Source organism: Mus caroli, unplaced genomic scaffold, assembly GCF_978045245.1.
Source record: "Mus caroli unplaced genomic scaffold, Mus_caroli_1 scaffold_10, whole genome shotgun sequence".
In the NCBI taxonomy this organism is placed as follows: domain Eukaryota; kingdom Metazoa; phylum Chordata; class Mammalia; order Rodentia; family Muridae; genus Mus; species Mus caroli.
Window position 1 is genome coordinate 112,015,193 of NW_028227265.1, and position 18,803 is coordinate 112,033,995.

Consider the following 18,803-nt stretch of genomic DNA (forward strand, 5'->3'; position numbering starts at 1 on the left):
CAGTGATGTCTTTCACGAGCTTATCCAATCCCAAATAAGCTCCAAACACACACCCATGCAGATACACGCACATGCTCTCTCTCTCTCTCTCTTTCTTTCTCTCTCTCTCTCTCTCTCTCTCTCTCTCTCTCTCTCTCTCTCACACACACACACACACACACACACACACATGCTACACTTACTGAATGAGCTTAGTAAGGTGGTTGATTATATATTATGTATGTATGTGCATGATAACTAAAGAAGAAATTATGAGCTTGAGAACGAGTGGAATTGTAGTGGGAGAGGGAGGAGAAAGGTAGAAATATAGTACTCATATGTGAAATTCTCAGCCAGGCGTGGTGGCACACACCTTAAATCCCAGCACTTGGGAGGCAGAGGCAGGTGGATTTCTGAGTTCGAGGCTAGCCTGGTCTACAGAGTGAGTTCCAGGACAGCCAGAGCTACACAGAGAAACCCTATCTTGGAGAAAAAAATGAAATCCTCAAAAAATTAAGGCTTTATAAAACTTAAATTCAGGTTGTCTACTGTAGCTGACCAGCAGCTAATGGTAGCTTATGGCCGAGCAGGGCTCACCTGAATGGTGGTCTGGAAATGAAAGTGGTTGGGGGGTGAGAAAAGAATGGATCCAAGACAATGTTCTGATCAAGGCTCAAAGTTTATTTCTGCAGCTCCAGCTTTAAGCACTTAAAAAAAAAAAAAAAAGCTCTTCTTGAGAAAATACCTGTACAGACTAAACATAGATAGGAGTTCCTCTTGGCTGCACACACTGCTCTCTGACCTTGGCTACACAGACTGCTTTCATGGATGTACTCTGGCTCTCTACCAACTAGGATTGAACTAAATTGTATTACTTTCTTTTATTGCTGTTTGTTGAAGTTTTCTACTTTCTAGGTGTTCCACTTTGGTTTACTATGCAATGGGAGCACCACATATCCATCTATGGCTTATTGAGAGGGCTAAATGAGAAGTCATGGCTAAGTATACATTAATGGTTAGGTAAATGCTAACTGGGCAGTGTGAACAGAGCTTCCTTCTATTTGTCTCACCAAAGCTTGTCACATAACAATGATTCCTTACAAGTGTGCTAAGCACTGTGCTGACTAGATTTTATGCCATCTTAACTTAAGCAAGAATTATTTGGGAAGAAGGAATCTTAATTGAAAAAAAATGACATCATATGATTGTCCTTTAGGCAAGTCTGTATAACATTTTCCTGACTAATGAGTGATAAGGGTTAGTCCAGCTCAGTGTAGGTGATGTCACCTCTATGTGTGTGATCCTGGGTGCTATAAGAAAGCAAGCTGAGCACGTCATGAAGAGAAACCCAGTAGACAGTACTCCTTTATGGCCTCTGCAGCATCTCTTGACTCTGGGTACCTGCTCTGAGTTCCTATCCAGCCTTCCCTTGGTGATGGACTCTAATGTGAAACTGTAAACTCAAATAAACTCTTTCTGCACACATTGCTTTTGGTCATGGTGCATTGTCACAGCAATAGAAAAGTGCAACAGAGAAATCCAAAACAACACCTATTAAGAAAATCTATTATAATTTCATATAATCCCACTCAACATGCCTACCATAGGAAAAAGAACAGCACATGTCAGTAAAGATGTGGAGACATAATAGAAGTCCTCATAAAATGCTGGTAGGAATATTAATGCATCCCAAAGAGTGGAATATAGACATTTTCATAGAAGACATTGCATGTTATTATGTTCCATTGGAAAAAAGAATGCTCTTAGGTCTAGTGTTTGCTAAAACTAATTTCAAGGTGACATTCTTCTCTTCATCTCAAACAGGCTTCAGCATTTCTAACTAGATAAAGAACCCCCATCTCATGACCACTTTGTCATCTAGACCTATCTTCTTATCGGTTCTTATAATTAAGCTACACATGTGTTTGGAAACAACTGTACATCATTAGTTAAAAGCATCAGGACTCTGCATACAATAAAGACAGATATAGAACACTCAACGCCGTGGTTCTCACTTATAATCCCATTTAGTTAAAGTCTAGCCTGGGCTAACAAGTAAGATTAAGTGTCAAAAAAATAGGCAAGAGAAATAAAAGTTCTTAAATTAATCAAGACACCATTTCTGAGCTGATCAAAGTAGTATTCTTCAGCTTATGTGTACCTGATACCTTGAAATGTAGCTATTATATTTTGCATAGAGATATGTGATTATTGTCAAAATATACTAGATGTTGAAATCAATATGAAAATTATCAAACACCCCATAAGTCATTAATATTGACTGTGCAAAATTTTGGATATCTTAGCCTAATACAAGCTAGCATTCAAGTAAACTTCATCAGTTTCTTTGGATAAAGAGCTCTTTCCAGTGTTGTTTATCACTAATGTGTAATGAGAGAACATAGTCTATGAAAAGACCACTCTGCACACAGAAGCAGCTGCCTGCAATCTGACCAATGCTGACGGGAGTCAGTGAAGTTCCTCTCTGCTGTCTGCCAGATGCTAAGTCTTGCAATCTCCATGTCTTTTTTTTTTTTTTTTTTTTAAGATTTATTTATATATTTGTTATGTGTACAGTGTTCTGCCTGCATGTGTACCTTCAGGCCAGAAGAGGGCACCAGATTTCATTATAGATGGTTATGAGTCACCATGTGGTTGCTGGGATTTAAACTCAGGACCTCTGGAAGAGCAGCCAGTTCACTTAACCTCCAAGCCACCTCTCCAGCCAGATCCCTTTGTCTTTAACACAGGATGATAGCAATTGGTATTAGTTCCTTGTTAAGTCACATCAGTCATGTTTGCCTGGGACATAGCAACTATCATTACCTAATTTTGGAAACTATTAATAGAAAGTTCGCTCATTTGGTCAGGTATTCTATCTATCTATCTATCTATCTATCTATCTATCTATCTATCTATCTATCTATCTATCAACTATTTTAAAAGATTTATTCTTGAGTGTGTGCACTGCACAAGAATGTAAGTTCCACATATGCACACTATTCAAGAGTCAGAGCCTAGAATTGGATTTACCAGACTGTTGTAGCCTCCATGAGGGTGCTGGGAATCAAACCCTGGTCCTCTGCGAGAACAGCGAGTGCTTCTCACCATAAGCTGTCTCTCCACTCCACCACTCAGTAGCATTGGCTTGCTAGCAAGGTTCCTTTTATTCTGACATCTCATGTGTTTTAGCTCTCACAGGAAGAACATGGGCCAGGATAAGTCTTGAGAAAATGAAATAACGCTTTAGAATTTAGGAAAGATGGTACACAACCTAAAATAACATGTGAAATGGTGTAGCTTCTGGACAGAAACCGAGGAAACATCTCAAGACATTGATATTGGCCACAATGCTTACGATAAGATCCAAAAAAATCACAGACAACAACAAAAATTAACAGCAATAAAAATGAACAGATGGGCTGTCAAATTGTGAAGCATCTTTGCAGTAAAGAACAAAGTGAGATGTCCTGAAGAATTGTGTGTGTCAGGGGGAGGGCGTTTCCATGACAGCACCCACGTGAGAAGGAAAAACATCAGAATACAGACGTCGCCCAAAACACGGAAAACAGTCACCATTATTATAATAAATGGTACAGAGAAAGCTGAGCTGGCAATTACAAAGGTAATTTTCCCACAGGAGACTGCACCACTGAACAGAAATGTAAAAAACTACACATATTGACAACAAGGGGGTGTAATTTCTCCTCACTTAGCATAACTGTTATCAAAAGACTGTGTAAATAAATAATACAAATAAACTTGTAAATAACAAGTGTGAGAATGTAGAGAAAAGGAAATTGTTGTGCATGATGCATGATTGTTCAGGGAGTAAGTTAAATCCAATATAGAAAGGATTGGAGCTCTCATAATAGCAGCAGTGTCACCTATTGATCCTATTACAGGGTACATGTTTGTTTGTTTGTTTGTTTGTTTTATTAGATATTTTCTTTATTTACATTTCAAGTGATATGCACTTTCATAGATTACTCTCCAAAAATCCCCTATCCCCTTGCTCCACCCCCCCTGCCTGATTTCCAACCCACCCAGTCCTGCTTTCTGGCCCTGGCATTCCCTTATACTGGGGCATAGAACCTTCACAGGATCAAGGGCCTCTTCTCTCATTGATGACCAACTAGGCCATTCTCTGCTACATATACAGCTAGACCCATGAATCCAACCATGTGTTTTCTTTGATTGGTGGTTTAGTCCCAGGTAGCTCTGGGGTACTAGTTAGTTCATATTGCTGTTCCTCCTATGCGGCTGCAAACCACTTCAACTCCTTGGGTACTTTCTCTAACTCCTTCATTGGGGACCCTGTGCTTCATCCAATGGATGGCTGTGAACATCCACTTCTGTATTTGTCAGGCACTGTTTATGGGACTTTTAATGCTTTCCCGAAAGAGCTAATTGGGGAGCCATTTTTTTTTCTGTAGCAAAATTATCAACAGGTAAGATTGGAATCAAAAGTGGTCCTCTGGTGTCCAAGTAGGATGATTCCATGATGAAGGAACGGCAGCCTAGCATTTACACACATGGAATCCACCTGTTTCACTTCCTGAGCCTTGCATTTACCTACTTTCTTCTCCTGCTCTTAAGCCTGTACTCTTCCAGATGCCCAGGGCTGTCTTTGCTGCTTCATACTGCACACTACATTTTGCATTGGATTTGGATCTCTTTTTCCTTCCAGGGTCATTGAGCTCAAAGGATGTTGGATATAGTAGCATCTAACATGATCTAATAATTTATGAAATAGGGGAAATCAAGTACAGTTAGGAAAGCATTTGCTTCACTGGCTATTGTGTCCTTTATGGATTGCCTTTAGAGCTTCATGCCCACTGGTATTTCTTGCTTCTAAAGATGCACTATGATATGCACAATGTAATGGTTCAGCTGTCAGGGATGATGAGTGAGGATGGTGATGATAGACAGTTATCAAAGTTGAACTGTTGAAGAGAGGTGATGGGTTAAGATAACTAATAAGATAATGTTGGATTGTAAGTGAGAGAGTCCTGAGCTCATGCCTAGATGAAATGCCCCCAGGAAGCTGCTGTCATCCCCACTACGACCACAGGTACTACTGTGAAGAGCATCCCATAACTATATATGGTCCACACACTTGGGTGTTACTGTGTCATTTAGACACTTGTGGTGGGAAGGAAAAGTAAAATTTTACAGTACTGCCCAGAAGACACTGTGAACCAATACTGTAGTGGTACAGGTATTGAGATTGCCAGGAAGAAGCCTCAGAGAATTTCTGGAATGAAACAACCAGAACTTCTGGGAATCAGAAAATATACTCATTCCATTTAAAACCCAGCTCGCCCACACTGATGAGGTGTTTGTTTGTTAGTTTGTTTGTTTGTTTAATGCAGCTCCTGGAGATGCAACCTCCTTATATTCATCATTATCAGACCATTGGCTTTTTCTTTATTATTGAGTTGTATCAATCAATAAGAAATGGCATGTCTCTCCAATTATTTTATTCTATAAATTTTGAATTCTTACCAGGCAATGAATCAGAAAAGTCATAAATATAAATGCTTTTATCTCTAATGTAGAGGAACATGTTTACCTTGACAACGTGATGTGTTAATAAAAACTTGGTTAAGGAACAATAAAGAAGCTGAATGGTTGCTATATCAACTTTGACTTCATAAAATATAAAGTTGCCGAATTGGTAAAGACCTTTTATAAAAGAAAACAGCCAGTGGAGGACAGTATGAAAAAGAAAATAAACACGTATAAAGAGAAAAATTCCAATGAATTTGGTAAATTCTAAAGCAGAAAGCAAGCAAGCATGTTGAAACTCTTGGTTTTCTAGGCTGAGATTATTTCTTGAAGGCTATAGACTGTTGTAGGAATAGCATTTGGACATTAACTAACATATAAAATAGTAACAAAAATAAATAAATTAGGCCACTGAACTTTGTTGTTATTAATTGAAGCCATTAAGATGATAAGGTGTAGGTGAGGATGGATGGAGAAGAAAATATTTGAAAGAAAAAATAGTGGCTGGACTTGACTGAAAGAACAACTTAATAACTTTCAGGCCACCAAAGTAAACCACCTATGTCCCCCCACCCCAACCACAGTGGGAAGGAGGGAGAAGGAAATGAACTTTGGGACATTCCAATGGACAATGATACTCTCATTCAAAGGGGTCTGTTATTCAAGAGAACTATGGAAAATCGGGAGGAAAGGCTACAGGCTCTGGATCATGATGGCATATCCATTGTGACACACACACACACACACACACATACACACACACACACACACACACAATTGTGATAACAAATAGCATAAGAACATAAAAACACATATGATTAACATTCAGGACACTCCAAGAAAATAGCAATTGAGGAAGACTTATGGGCCTGTGGGATTAAAAACAAAACAAAACAAAAACAGCCATAATAGAATTTTTCCAGAAATAACAAAAACTTTAAAAGTGCTAAACCCCAGATCTGGACTCTGAACTTTTATCTGGGCCTGAGCACTTTCCTACATGCCCCCTTAGATTCTATTCCTGTGACATGGATCTTTTATGTCATCCTGGGCCATTGTAACTGACCATTCCAGAGCTAGGGAGCTATCACCATAAAATTATTAGCATCACAGAGAGTTCACAAAACTCCAACATTTGACCAGAAGATAGCTAGACAATAAGATATAAGGGTATGGATATATTGATTGAAAATAAGGACTGTTGGCAGAACAACATGGATACAAAATAAGACTGGGTTAATTAAATTTTTGTTTTATTTACATATTTATTTTTGAGACAGTAGTCTCTTATAGCCCAAGCTGATGTCAAACTATGTAGCAGATGGTGACTTCGAACCCTGATATTTCTATTTCTGTTTTCTAAGTGCCGGGATCACTGGAGTGAGACACCATGCCCGGCAAACTTTTCTTTCACTATCTGATAAATTGACATCACCATTTACACCAGTGGGTGGGTGGGAGATTAAACCATGGGACTGCCTTCCTGACGTCTCATTAAAACTTTAATAACTACTAACCTGTCCTTTTATTTCTAGATCAACAAGATGATACTTTCTTAGAAACCCCCAATCCAGGATTTAATACATTTTCCCTCAAAGACAGCAATAGCACAATTATTCCACCAGAGAGACTGAACTTACCAGGGACTGTGGAAAGACACTAACTCACAGAAACGTGGTCCATTGTTCTGTGGTTACCTTGTACCAATTGCCAGAGTGTTAGAAGAGCCTTTAGAAGAGATTGAGTTGTTTAATTTTGTTTAACTATCTTTAAATTTTAATGTGGAATGGGTAAACAAAGGAGCATGAGATAAAACAAACAAACAAGATAAGCTTAGTGACTCAAGCCTGAAATCATAGCTCTCAGAAACCCGAGGCAGGACAATCACTACGGATATGAGGATACAGAGATAAAACAATGAAGAAAAAGCTAGAAGAAAGAAGAAGAAATCCATTAATGATCAGGACACTTAACCAAGGTGACTCTATACATAGAAATGTGTAAATAGAATGTGTAAATAGAAATGTCTATGAAAGGGATAGGAAGAAATATGGACATTTGAGCTCTAACAGCTGGGCTAGCTAAGGTCTTAGCATGGTTTTATGTTTGTTTGTTTGTTTGTTTTTGCTTTTTCCATGTTGTGTCTTGTTTCTTTTGAAAGTAGGGTGGACGAAAGGATACCCTGCCCAATGCTGTTTCATTTAACTAGATATGAAGTTGTGAATGTCAGCTTCAAAGCCACAACCTAGGCACAGGCTACCCTTCTCAGGGGCACTGTGGTAAACCTACCTCTGCAAAAAGGAGCTGGGAAGTCCCAGGATGCACCATTCCCAGGGCTGACAATGCAAGTCAGAATGGCGTGACCTTCCAAGATGTAGCCCGAGAGACAGCTGTACCTGATCTTGTCGCCTATGTTGAACCTCGTGCCGTGGAGAACTCCTTTCAGTATCTCCCCAGGGTTTCCACACGTGTGACTAGGTAAAACTGTTGGAGGGAGAAAAGGAAATTGAAGAAAATGTTCCATGAAGATGCATTTGTACCATAAAATAAGCACTATGCTTGAACTACTAAAATCCGAAAGTTCCCGCAATAGAAAAATAGATCCCTGCACTTATGAGCTAAACAGAAAATGTGTCCAGAGTTTCAAACATCAGCCCTGCCACATTTTCATAATGGCTTTTGGAAAGTGTAAACAAATATATTTGGTTAAAGGAAAAACCTACACTTCTATTCATATTTTGTCTTCCATTAGAGATCTAGATTATTTTGGTAATAAGAAGATTTCATATGATACAGGAAAAGTCAAAGAGCTGAGAAAATAATGTCTGAGTTGAGGTATGGATGCATCCCATTTGTTTTTTTTTTTTTTCTTTCTTTTAGTTCAGACCTCATTGTTACTAAGACACACAATCCACATCATTAATTGATATCCAGTTTATATTTATCTGGAGACTGCAGCAGCAGTACCATGTCCGATACACATCACTAATATCTAATTTATGTGCACTCCCAGATCTCAGCATCAGTACCATACTCCTGATACACATCAGTAAACAGTATTCAATCCATGTTAATCCTCAGACCTTAGAATCACTATGACACCTGATACACATCACTACACAGTATCCAAAGCATGTTTATTCTCAGCATCAGTACCACACACCCGATAGACATCACTAAACAGTATCCAATCCCTGTTTATTCTCAGACCTCAGTTTCAGCACCACACACCTGATAGAGGTCACTCAACAGTATCCAAGGCATGCATATTCTCAGCATCAGCACCACACACCTGATACACATCACTGAACAGTATCCAATCAATGTTTATTCTCAGCATCAGCACCACACCTGATACACATCACTAACCAGTAATAGACACGTATTTGATTTCAGACCCCACCAGCAGTACCACTCTTGGTTCATATCACTAATCCATATCCAACCCATGTTTCAGAGATAAGAGTTGCACTAAAGAATAAATAAAAGAATTTCACTCAAACCAGAGAAATGGTTCTGTTCTTAGAACCCAGGCCCAGAGTCTGATCACTGGGTATTCTCAGCTGCCTTTTCTCTATTTGTGTTGCCAAAGCAAGTACTGCATTTGCAGTTCAAAGTTGGGTTCTTGATTCTGTTTATTCTGGAGCCTTCTTTTCACCCTGAAAGATTCTCATCCAATCTACCTGCATGGGGCAATATCAGAGTGATTTGAGATCCCTGGCCGAAGAACACTATTTTGGATGGTATTGATACCACTTGGTGGAAAGGATGGGAGACAGGTGGCTCTGTAATTTAGGTTTAAAACTTAGCTATCCCACTAGGAATTCAGTGCTTTCTATAAAATAGTGAAATATTTTAAGAGACCTAGTGTTTTAAAAGAATATTTTCAAATAAAAACCAATTTCCAAAGAAGTAAGTTATTTTATTTTTGTAATTATTTCATGCCTGTGTGTGTGTGTGTGTGTGTCTGTGTGTGTCTGTGTGTGTCTGTGTGTGTGAAGGGTGGTTTCAATGATTTTCATAAGTATGTTTATTTATTTTAACACGATTTAAAATAGCACATAAACTAGGCTACCCAGGGATGTTTAGAGAAGAAATGTGAATTCATAGATTGTTACTATTAACTTCAAAGTAATGAAGTGGCTACTCACAAATAGTTCAGTCTAAAAAGCAGGTCTATAGAATGTTTAGATATTTAAGTATATATAAGTGACCCTAAAAATTCCACCAGAGAACTCCTAAACCTGATAAACAGCTTCAGTGAAGTAGCTGGATATAAAATTAACTCAAGCAAGTCAATGGCCTTTCTCTACACAAAAAATAAACAGGCTGAGAAAGAAATTAGGGAAACAACCTCCTTCTCAATAGTCACAATTAATATAAAATATCTTGGCGTGACTCTAACTAAGAAAGTGAAAGATCTGTATGATAAGAACTTCAAGTCTCTGAAGAAAGAAATTAAAGAAAATCTCAGAAGATGGAAAAATCTCCCATGCTTGCAGGATCAACATTGTAAAAATGGCTATCTTGCCAAAGCAATCTACACATTCAATGCAATCCCCATCAAACTTCCAACTCAATTCTTCAACGAATTAGAAAGAGCAATCTGCAAATTCATCTGGAATAACAAAAAACCTAGGATAGCAAAAACTCTTCTCAAGGATAAAAGAACCTCTGGTGGAATCACCATGCCTGACATAAAGCTTTACTACAGAGCAATTGTGATAAAAGCTGGTATAGTGACAGACAAGTAGACCAATGGAATAGAATTGAAGACCCAGAAATGAAACCACACACCTATGGTCACTTGATCTTCCACAAGGGAGCTAAAACCATCCAGTGGAAGAAAGACAGCATTTTCAACAAACAGTGCAGGCACAACTGGTTGTTATCATGTAGAAGAATGCGAATTGATCCATTCCTATCTCCTTGTACTGAGGTCAAATCTAAGTGGATCAAGGAACTTCACATAAAACCAGAGACACTGAAACTTATAGAGGAGAAAGTGGGGGAAAGCCTCAAAGATATGGTCACAGGGGGAAAATTCCTGAATTGGACAGCAATGGCTTGTGCTATAAGATCGAGAATTGACAAATGGGACCTCGTGAAACTGCAAAGCTTCTGCAAGGTAAAAGACACCTTCAATAAGACAAAAAGCCCACCAACAGATTGGGAAAGGATCTTTACCTATCCTAAATAAGATAGGGGACTAATATCCAATATATATAAAGAACTCAAGAGGGTGGACTCCAGAAAGTCAAATAACCCCATTAAAAAATGGGGCTCAGAGCTAAACAAAGAATTCTCACCAGAGGAATACCAAATGGCTGAGAAGCACCTGAAAAAATGTTCAACATCCTTAATCATCAGAGAAATGCAAATCAAAACAACCCTGAGATTCCACCTCACACCAGTCAGAATGGCTAAGATCAAAAATTCAGGTGACAGCAGATGGTGGCCAGGATGTGGAGAAAGAGGAACACTCCTCCATTGTTGGTGGGATTGCAAGCTTGTACAACCACTCTGGAAATCAGTCTGGAGGTTCCTCAGAAAATTGGACCTAGTACTAACAGATGATCCTGCAATACCTCTCCTGTGCATATATATCCAGAAGATGTCCCAACCGGTAAGAAGGACACATGCTCCACTATGTTCATAGCAGCCTTATTTATAATAGCCAGAAGCTGGAAAGAACCCAGATGCCCCTCAACAGAGGAATGGATACAAAAAATGTGGTACATTTACACAATGGAGTACTACTCAGCTATTAAAAAGAATGAATTTATGAAATTCCTAGCCAAATGGATGGACCTGGAGGGCATCATCCTGAGTGAGGTAACACAATCACAAAAGAATTCAAATGATATGTACTCACTGATAAGTGGATATTAGCCCAGAAACTTAGTATACCCAAGATATAAGATCCAATTTGCAAGACACATGAAACTCAAGAAGAATGAAGACCAAAGTGTGGACACTTTGCCCCTTCTTAGAATTGGAAACAATCACCCATGGAAGGAGTTACAGATACAAAGTTTGGAGCTGAGAGAAAAGGATGGACCATCTAGAGACTGCCGTATCCAGGGATCCATCCCATAATTAGCCTCCAAACGATGACACCATTGATACACTAGCAAGCGTTTGCTGCAAGGACCCTGATATAGCTGTCTCTTGTGAGATTAGGCCGGGGCCTAGCAAACACATAAGTGGATGCTCACAGTCAGCTATTGGATGGATCACAGGGCCCCCAATGGAGGAGCTAGAGAAAGTACCCAAGGAGCTAAAGAGATCTGCAACCCTGTAGGTGCAACAACATTATGAACTAACCAGTACCCTGGAGCTCTTGACTCTAACTGCATATGTATCAAAAGATATCCTTGTTGTCCATCACTGGAAAGAGAGGCCCATTGGACATGCAAACTTTATATGCCCCAGTACAGGGGAACACCAGGGCCAAAAAGTGGGAGTGGGTGGGTAGGGGAGTGGGTGGGAGGGTATGGGGGACTTTTGGGATAGCATTGGAAATGTAATTGAGAAAAAATATGTAATAAAAAATATTAAAAAAAGTAAGTTTTATCACACTTGCACATTATGATGTTCTCTATAATATTGATCATAGATTTCCAGTATTATTGAGGACAATTTGATGTGCTTTTCCCAAAACAATAAATATGTAATTTCAAAAAAAATAAGAATGATTAGATATTTAAATAGAACATTTCAGTATGTCAGTTGTCCACTTTGCTGTCCTACACAGAAAGAAAATTTGGAATTGACCCCCTCCTTTACTGTTTTTTTTTTTTTTATAGCCAAGAAGTATTTGAAAAAAATTCTCAGCTTCAGACATTGCAGGAAATATAAATACAAACCTCAGTAAGGTATTACTTTCTCTAAGCCAAAGGACTTGCTTGAGGAGATAGGAATAACCAGTATGGCAAAGACAAACACATTTATCCACTGTGGATCTGGATTTGGGTGAATAAAGCTGTTGTAGAAAGTATCATAGGTTTCTTCCCACAACTAAATTTAGCATCTCCCGGGAATCCAGCAGTGGCATTGTTGGACATGGAGGATGAGGGGAAGAAGGGGAAGAAGACAGAGACAGTGTAGCAAGGATGACCTCCACTCCCTAATCTATGGCAACACTGTTCACAGCAGCCAAGACAGAGAAGCCCCCCAGGTATGCACTAGCCAGTGAATGGGTCAAAAGATAATGAGGAGTGGGACTGAAGACACAGATCTGCAGGTAAAAATATTTGTCTCATAAGCCAGAAGAGCCAGGTTAACCCACTGAGAGACAAACAGAGGCTGAAATAGAGAACTGACTCCATGAAAGTATACTCTGACCTCCATATATATGCTGGGATGTATACATGCAAACAGATGATGATGATGATGACGACGAAGATATAGATGATTTTAAGTATAAAATGAAAATGTGGTACACATACTCTTTTGTCATTTGTTCCTACTCAATGCTATTGGGCCTGGAGGTCACAGTACCTATGAAACAAGCCAGACAGAGAGGCACAAGTTGAGAAGGCTTCCTGATGCCTTATTTGCAGAAAATTCGTTGTTTGCTTTTAAGATAATTACTGTTTAATTAGCTCCTGATAGTACTTCTTGCTAGAACTCACATACTTATTTACTGTATGTCTAGATAAATTGTTTTCCAAAAGACAAGTGTTATTAAAGCAAATATATTAATGTTTCAGACTTACTAAGTAGAATGTCAACTGGCAGGAAAATCAAATGATCCACTCTGGAGATAAGGGCAGTCTGCTTAACATTTGCATAGGTTCTACTGTTGAAAATAGATTTTTTTCTTTCAGATATTTTCTTTATTCACATTTCAAATGCTATCCCAAAAGTTCCCTATACCCTCCCCCTGCCCTGCTCCCCTACCCACCCACTCAAACTTCTTGGCCCTGGTGTTCCCCTGTACTGGGGCATATAAAGTTTGCAAGACCTAGGGACCTATCTTCCCGATGATGGCTGACTGGGCCATCTTCTGCTACATATGCAGCTAGAGACACGATGCACAGGTACTATCACTGTCTATTATACAGAAAAGTTGACATAACACAATTCTTCAATGAAGAAGGAATAGACAAGATTCTGGGAATGTGCACAGACTTCATAAGCTTCCGGACTTGTGAGTGTCTGTGATATATATGTGCGTGTGTGTGTGTCATACATATATGTTTGTATGTACATATAGTATGTGCATATAATATAAATATGTGGGCAGGTGGTCTGTATTACATATGTAGGTGGAGTAAGGCATGGGGGTGTGGTGTGTGTGTAGGCATTTCTGTCTGTGGAACTTTAGAGTTATGAAGGTGAGGTGGATATCATTGGTGTATACAGAGTTGGATTATTAGGCAGGAAGCAGGAGAGTGCTATTTCTTCCACTCTGGAGACCCTTCCATGCAGTTCTCTTTGTTCCTGTTTATGGGGCTGGCCTTCACGATAACACCTGGTCACTTTATTAAAGTGGAATTTGAAAACCAAATCTTTGAAAGCCATCATCTTTGTGAGGCAAGACACAATTTCAAAGGACAGGGGATGTGGGAGATGGAAGTGGCCTCAGGTCTCTTTTGTAATTGTTCACAGCTGTTTATTCAGTGAGAACAGCTCCTCTGTTTGTTTCACAGACTGGGTGTGAAGGTTGGAGCAGATCTCATAGTCTGCAAATATCTGGTCCTTCTGACCCTGTTATAAAACTGATTGTAAACCGCTGAGAGTGGTTCTGTTGGGTGCAAATTGATTGACATGGGGAAGAAGACTTTTGGCTTCTATGTATGGGAGGTGGAGAAGCAGGACAGGCCCTCAGCAGGCTCCTGCTTTAGCATACATTAGCCCAGATAAATGACAAATCTAATGGCTGACATGGAGTGCATGTTCTCAGTCTGGAATAGCATATATATGGCATGTTATATATACATATATACAATGGCTGACATGGAGAGCATGTTCTCAGTCTGGAATAGCATATATATGGCATGTTATATATACATATATACAATGGCTGACATGGAGAGCGTGTTCTCAGTCTGGAATAACATATATATGGCATGTTATATATACATATACACACACACAGCTTGTTGAAAACATACAAAAACATTTTAAGAACTGAATTGGGGAACTGAAGAGATTGCTCATTGATTAGAAGCCCTTGCTGCTCCTGCAGAAGACCTGGGTTGATTCTCATGCAGCAGCTCATAGCATCGCACCTACAGTTTGGAGGGCTCTGATGCTACTTTGGACTCCATGGACACAAGATATGCATGTGGCACACAGTCATACAAGCAGGAAAGCACTTATACACATGAATAAAAAATATTAAAAAGCTAATTGTGTGGAATATCATATTTGAAATACTGAATCCACTAACAATGTTTAACTTTAAATCAATTCACTCCTTATGTTACACACACACACACACACACACACACACACACACACACACACTCACACACACTCCTAGGTATTAGGTTGTTAAAATGAATTGAAGAATTTTAGAGTAAAGTAAGTACAATGATTGAAAATCAAACTCTAATGAATAGCACAAAATTATACATTTGAGATTTAGTGGTTGAATATACTTGTTTTCAACTGACTTTATTTTATTTTTGAATACTTAATTAATTTTAGAGCAAGATTTACAAACAACAAAAATGTAAAACCATTCATATTATTAAGCCATTGTCAATCTCATAAAATTTGTGGAGTTATTTTTTTAAAAGGCAATTAATGGTATCTAGACAATGCAAATATTTAAGGCTCAATATATGAAAGTAGCCAATACAAAGAAATCTAGTGTCTGTAGGAAACAAATTTAAAATCAATTCTATTCAACCCAATTGCTACTTTTGCAGTTTGCTTAAATTACTCTCTCGGACACTTTCCCTGAAGTTAGTAAAAAGTCTTTTCACTTCTTCTGCAGGAACAAGAGCACAGTAAGCTTTTAGCAAACTCTTGAAGAATTGACTTGAACTTTTCATTTAATCCTTTCCAATCCTTGCTTGAATAAAATGACCCCTGCCCCATAGGGACTCCAAGAAAGGAGTCCTTCTAGTATGAGAATTCTATACAGGGCAAGCATTTGGTCATGTGGAAGAATTACCTTGAAGGCACTGTTTATTGTGGGCACAGCTCCCCCAACCCGCACCGCCCCCCAGGGCAGGGTTCCATCAGACAGCAGGGGAGTTAACGCCCAGGACTGGGAACATGGGCTGTCACTCTAATTATGCTGCAGAATTTCTCGCTGTAAGGCTTCTGATTTGGCAAGCACATATGGTCACAACTCAGTGACTTAATTGGCTATCACATCAAGCCTTTAACCCAACTGTTTAAGTGATTAAATGGGTGTCATATTAAATCCCTGCCCAAAAGAAGAGTGAAAGTATGCTAGTACATGAAAATCCACCATTAATATTCATTAACAAATGGAACACAAGGCTAAAATGTAGGGTTTGAAATTCTCCAAGGGGTGGTAGCATTTTTAGCAGACTGTGCACAATGATTGAGGCCTTATTAGACCATTAAGTGTATTTATCCTGAAACCAGGTCCTTAGGGATTTGTGAAGAAACTTGTACAAGTACACATTGCCTTTCTGATGGTCTCTTCTTAGTTTAAGACAAATAAATAAATAAGTAAAACAAATAAATAAATATTAATTGAATAAATAGCCTTTAAAAAGCCACTTAATATAGCACACTATAGACACCGAGTGTTTGCCTGTGTTTGCCTGAGGGCAGTTTGTAAGGGGTAGTTTCTCATCCATTTCCATTGACCCCTTAGATAAGGTAACTGGAATATAGTTGTGTAGTCTTCAGTAAGACCAAACGCCAGCTTTTCTGAGCTTGACATCTGTTCTTTTATGACTGAAAAAGGGGAAATGCTAACAGGGTGGAATCATGACAAGATGGCCGAGGTTCCTGAGGTGCATGTCCTAGATGTCTTTCACCTCAGAATCTCTCTCCAGCCAAGGGAGTCCAAAAAGAACCATCTAAATAACATCCTCATGGAAAGTCCTAGAACCAATGAGACTGCTTCGAAGTCAGCATGATGTGCCTGCCCAGGTAGAAGAGTTAAGTTTGGTCAAGTCACAATGAAAAGATCAGTCTTGAGTGGGATGAACAGAACAGGTGAGGGTACACAGTCAATTAGCACAGTGCCCTACAGGCACCCCAGCTCTGTTAGGCACTTGTCTTTCTTCTCCAGAGATCTACTCTTTGATGTGGATGATGCTCCAACTCCTGGTTTCCAAGTCTGAATAAACACTGAGGCCCATTGTAACCCTTGTGATTCAGTCAGTGACAGATTGATTTGGATGGTTCATCTCTCTGCACATTCCACCAACCTCAATTCCTAATTTTTAGGCATTATTTGTAGTGAAGAAAATGGGACAATTTTTTAATATATACAAGTTTACATTAATTCAGATTACCAAAAGAATATTATTGGGAAAAATAAATGTGTGTCAAATAGGCTGTGCCTCAAAATGGAGTATAGCTATTAAAATGACTGAGAAAGATATAGAAAAATCTATAAACTTATTTTGCAATATTGATGTTTATTTTTCCTTGTCTAATAATAATTGATAATACTTGCAACACGCTTTGGGGTATATGTCTTATGGCATATATTTTCATGAATATATACAGAGAGAGAGAGAGATGAAGTATTATGGTCATGATCTGTTACTGAGAAAATGCTGGCACAGAAAAGTTCTCTGAAGTTCATTGTCACACAGAAGTATGTATTCATTGTAAGTAGACATAGAGAATGTTTGCTAGCACTACCCTGGAATGTCTTTCTTGTCAACAGAAAGGAAAAATCTAACAATGACTAAATGCCATTAGGTCTACAGTGCCCTTCAGACTGTTTCTTCTGACACACACACACACACACACACACACTCACACACACACACACACAAAGATTATAGAGATTTGCATTAACTGCCATACTTTCTCATGTAGAAATGAAGTCAAAATTATTGCATGACATTTCACAATTTTGTTACCAGCTTGTTACAGTTTTGTTTCTCGGTAAATTGTCTAATAGACATATAGTTAAAGCAAAGTAACAGCAGGAAGACTGAGAAATAGGGACTCTGAATGCAACAGAGGGACCAGGAAGAAACTGATCTGAAATCTGTATTGCAAGATAGTTTTCAGCAGTGTTTGGAAGATAAAGAACACACACACATACATATGCACCACACACACATACAGAGAGAGGGGAGAGGTGGAGGGGGGAGGGGGAGGAAGAAGGAGGAGGGAGGAGGAGAGAGGAGAGAGAGGAGAGAGAGGAGAGAGAGGAGAGAAAGGAGAGAGAGAGAGAGAGAGAGAGAGAGAGAGAGAGAGAGAGAGAGAGAGAGAGAAAGAAAGCGCACACTGGTGGAAGCTTTAGGGGTGGATCCAAGGGAGAGGAAAGTGGGTTATGGGGGGTAAGCCTTGATTTAGGGTCTCTTGGGCAGCAGGCCTCTGCTCACTCTAGGTTACTGCAGAATGAACAGGCTGCCCAGATCACATACTCACACCATAAAATTCCTTCTTCCTGATGGCTCTAAGCAACAAGGTCAGATAACTATAGACAGATAACTCTAAAACCCTCAGCCAAAATATCTGTTTCCTCTTTATAGGCTACGTCTGTCATGTGTCACATGACAGTGACACAAAGCTTATTACCACATTTGCTGGTGTAAACAGTGGAAAATGTTACCCTGTGCTCTGGTTTAACCAGCTGAATCTCACATGAACCTTTATCTCTACTGATTGAAGGCACAGGCTGTCTGAGTGTCATGAAGCTATCTGTACCTTTGCTTTTCCTATTACAAATGCCACAGAAATTAATCTATATTTGAGTTATTTGTAATGTGTAAATATCTACTGTTCCACACATGCAGCCTAATCCAAAATCAGATTAAGGACATTTTTGGGATATGGAATATACTTATATTATCCAAATAAATTTCCAACAGTTTCAACTAAAAACTACAAACACACAAAGAAGAAAATACATAATGACAAGAGAACAAAGCAAAAGTCAACCAAACCAAATCAGATCCCAAATAGGCAGGGTCACAGCAGAGCAAATGATGAGATGGTACAGATGCAACAGGCAGTCCTAGGGTAACAACAGAACAAAATCATAGGTAGCACCAGTGCAGAGCAGATACTATGTAACTATCAAATGTTCTCTGTGAGCCTATAGAAAAAGATGTAGGAGGAAAATGCAGGAAAGTAAACAACACAAATCAAAGCGGCAAAGCCAGAAGGATCCAGCAAACTATCCA

At 39.1% G+C, this 18,803-nt stretch overlaps 1 protein-coding gene across 1 annotated transcript in view; it reads right to left on the bottom strand.

Annotated features, from left to right (window-relative positions):
• Nucleotides 1–18,803, bottom strand: part of Csmd1 (CUB and Sushi multiple domains 1) — a 1,626,901-nt gene that overhangs the window by 792,473 nt on the left and 815,625 nt on the right. Inside the window, exon 4 of the mRNA XM_085844142.1 lies at nucleotides 7,780–7,974. Within this exon, the coding sequence (XP_085700268.1) occupies nucleotides 7,780–7,974 (195 nt within the window). The remainder of the gene's footprint in view (nucleotides 1–7,779; nucleotides 7,975–18,803) is intronic.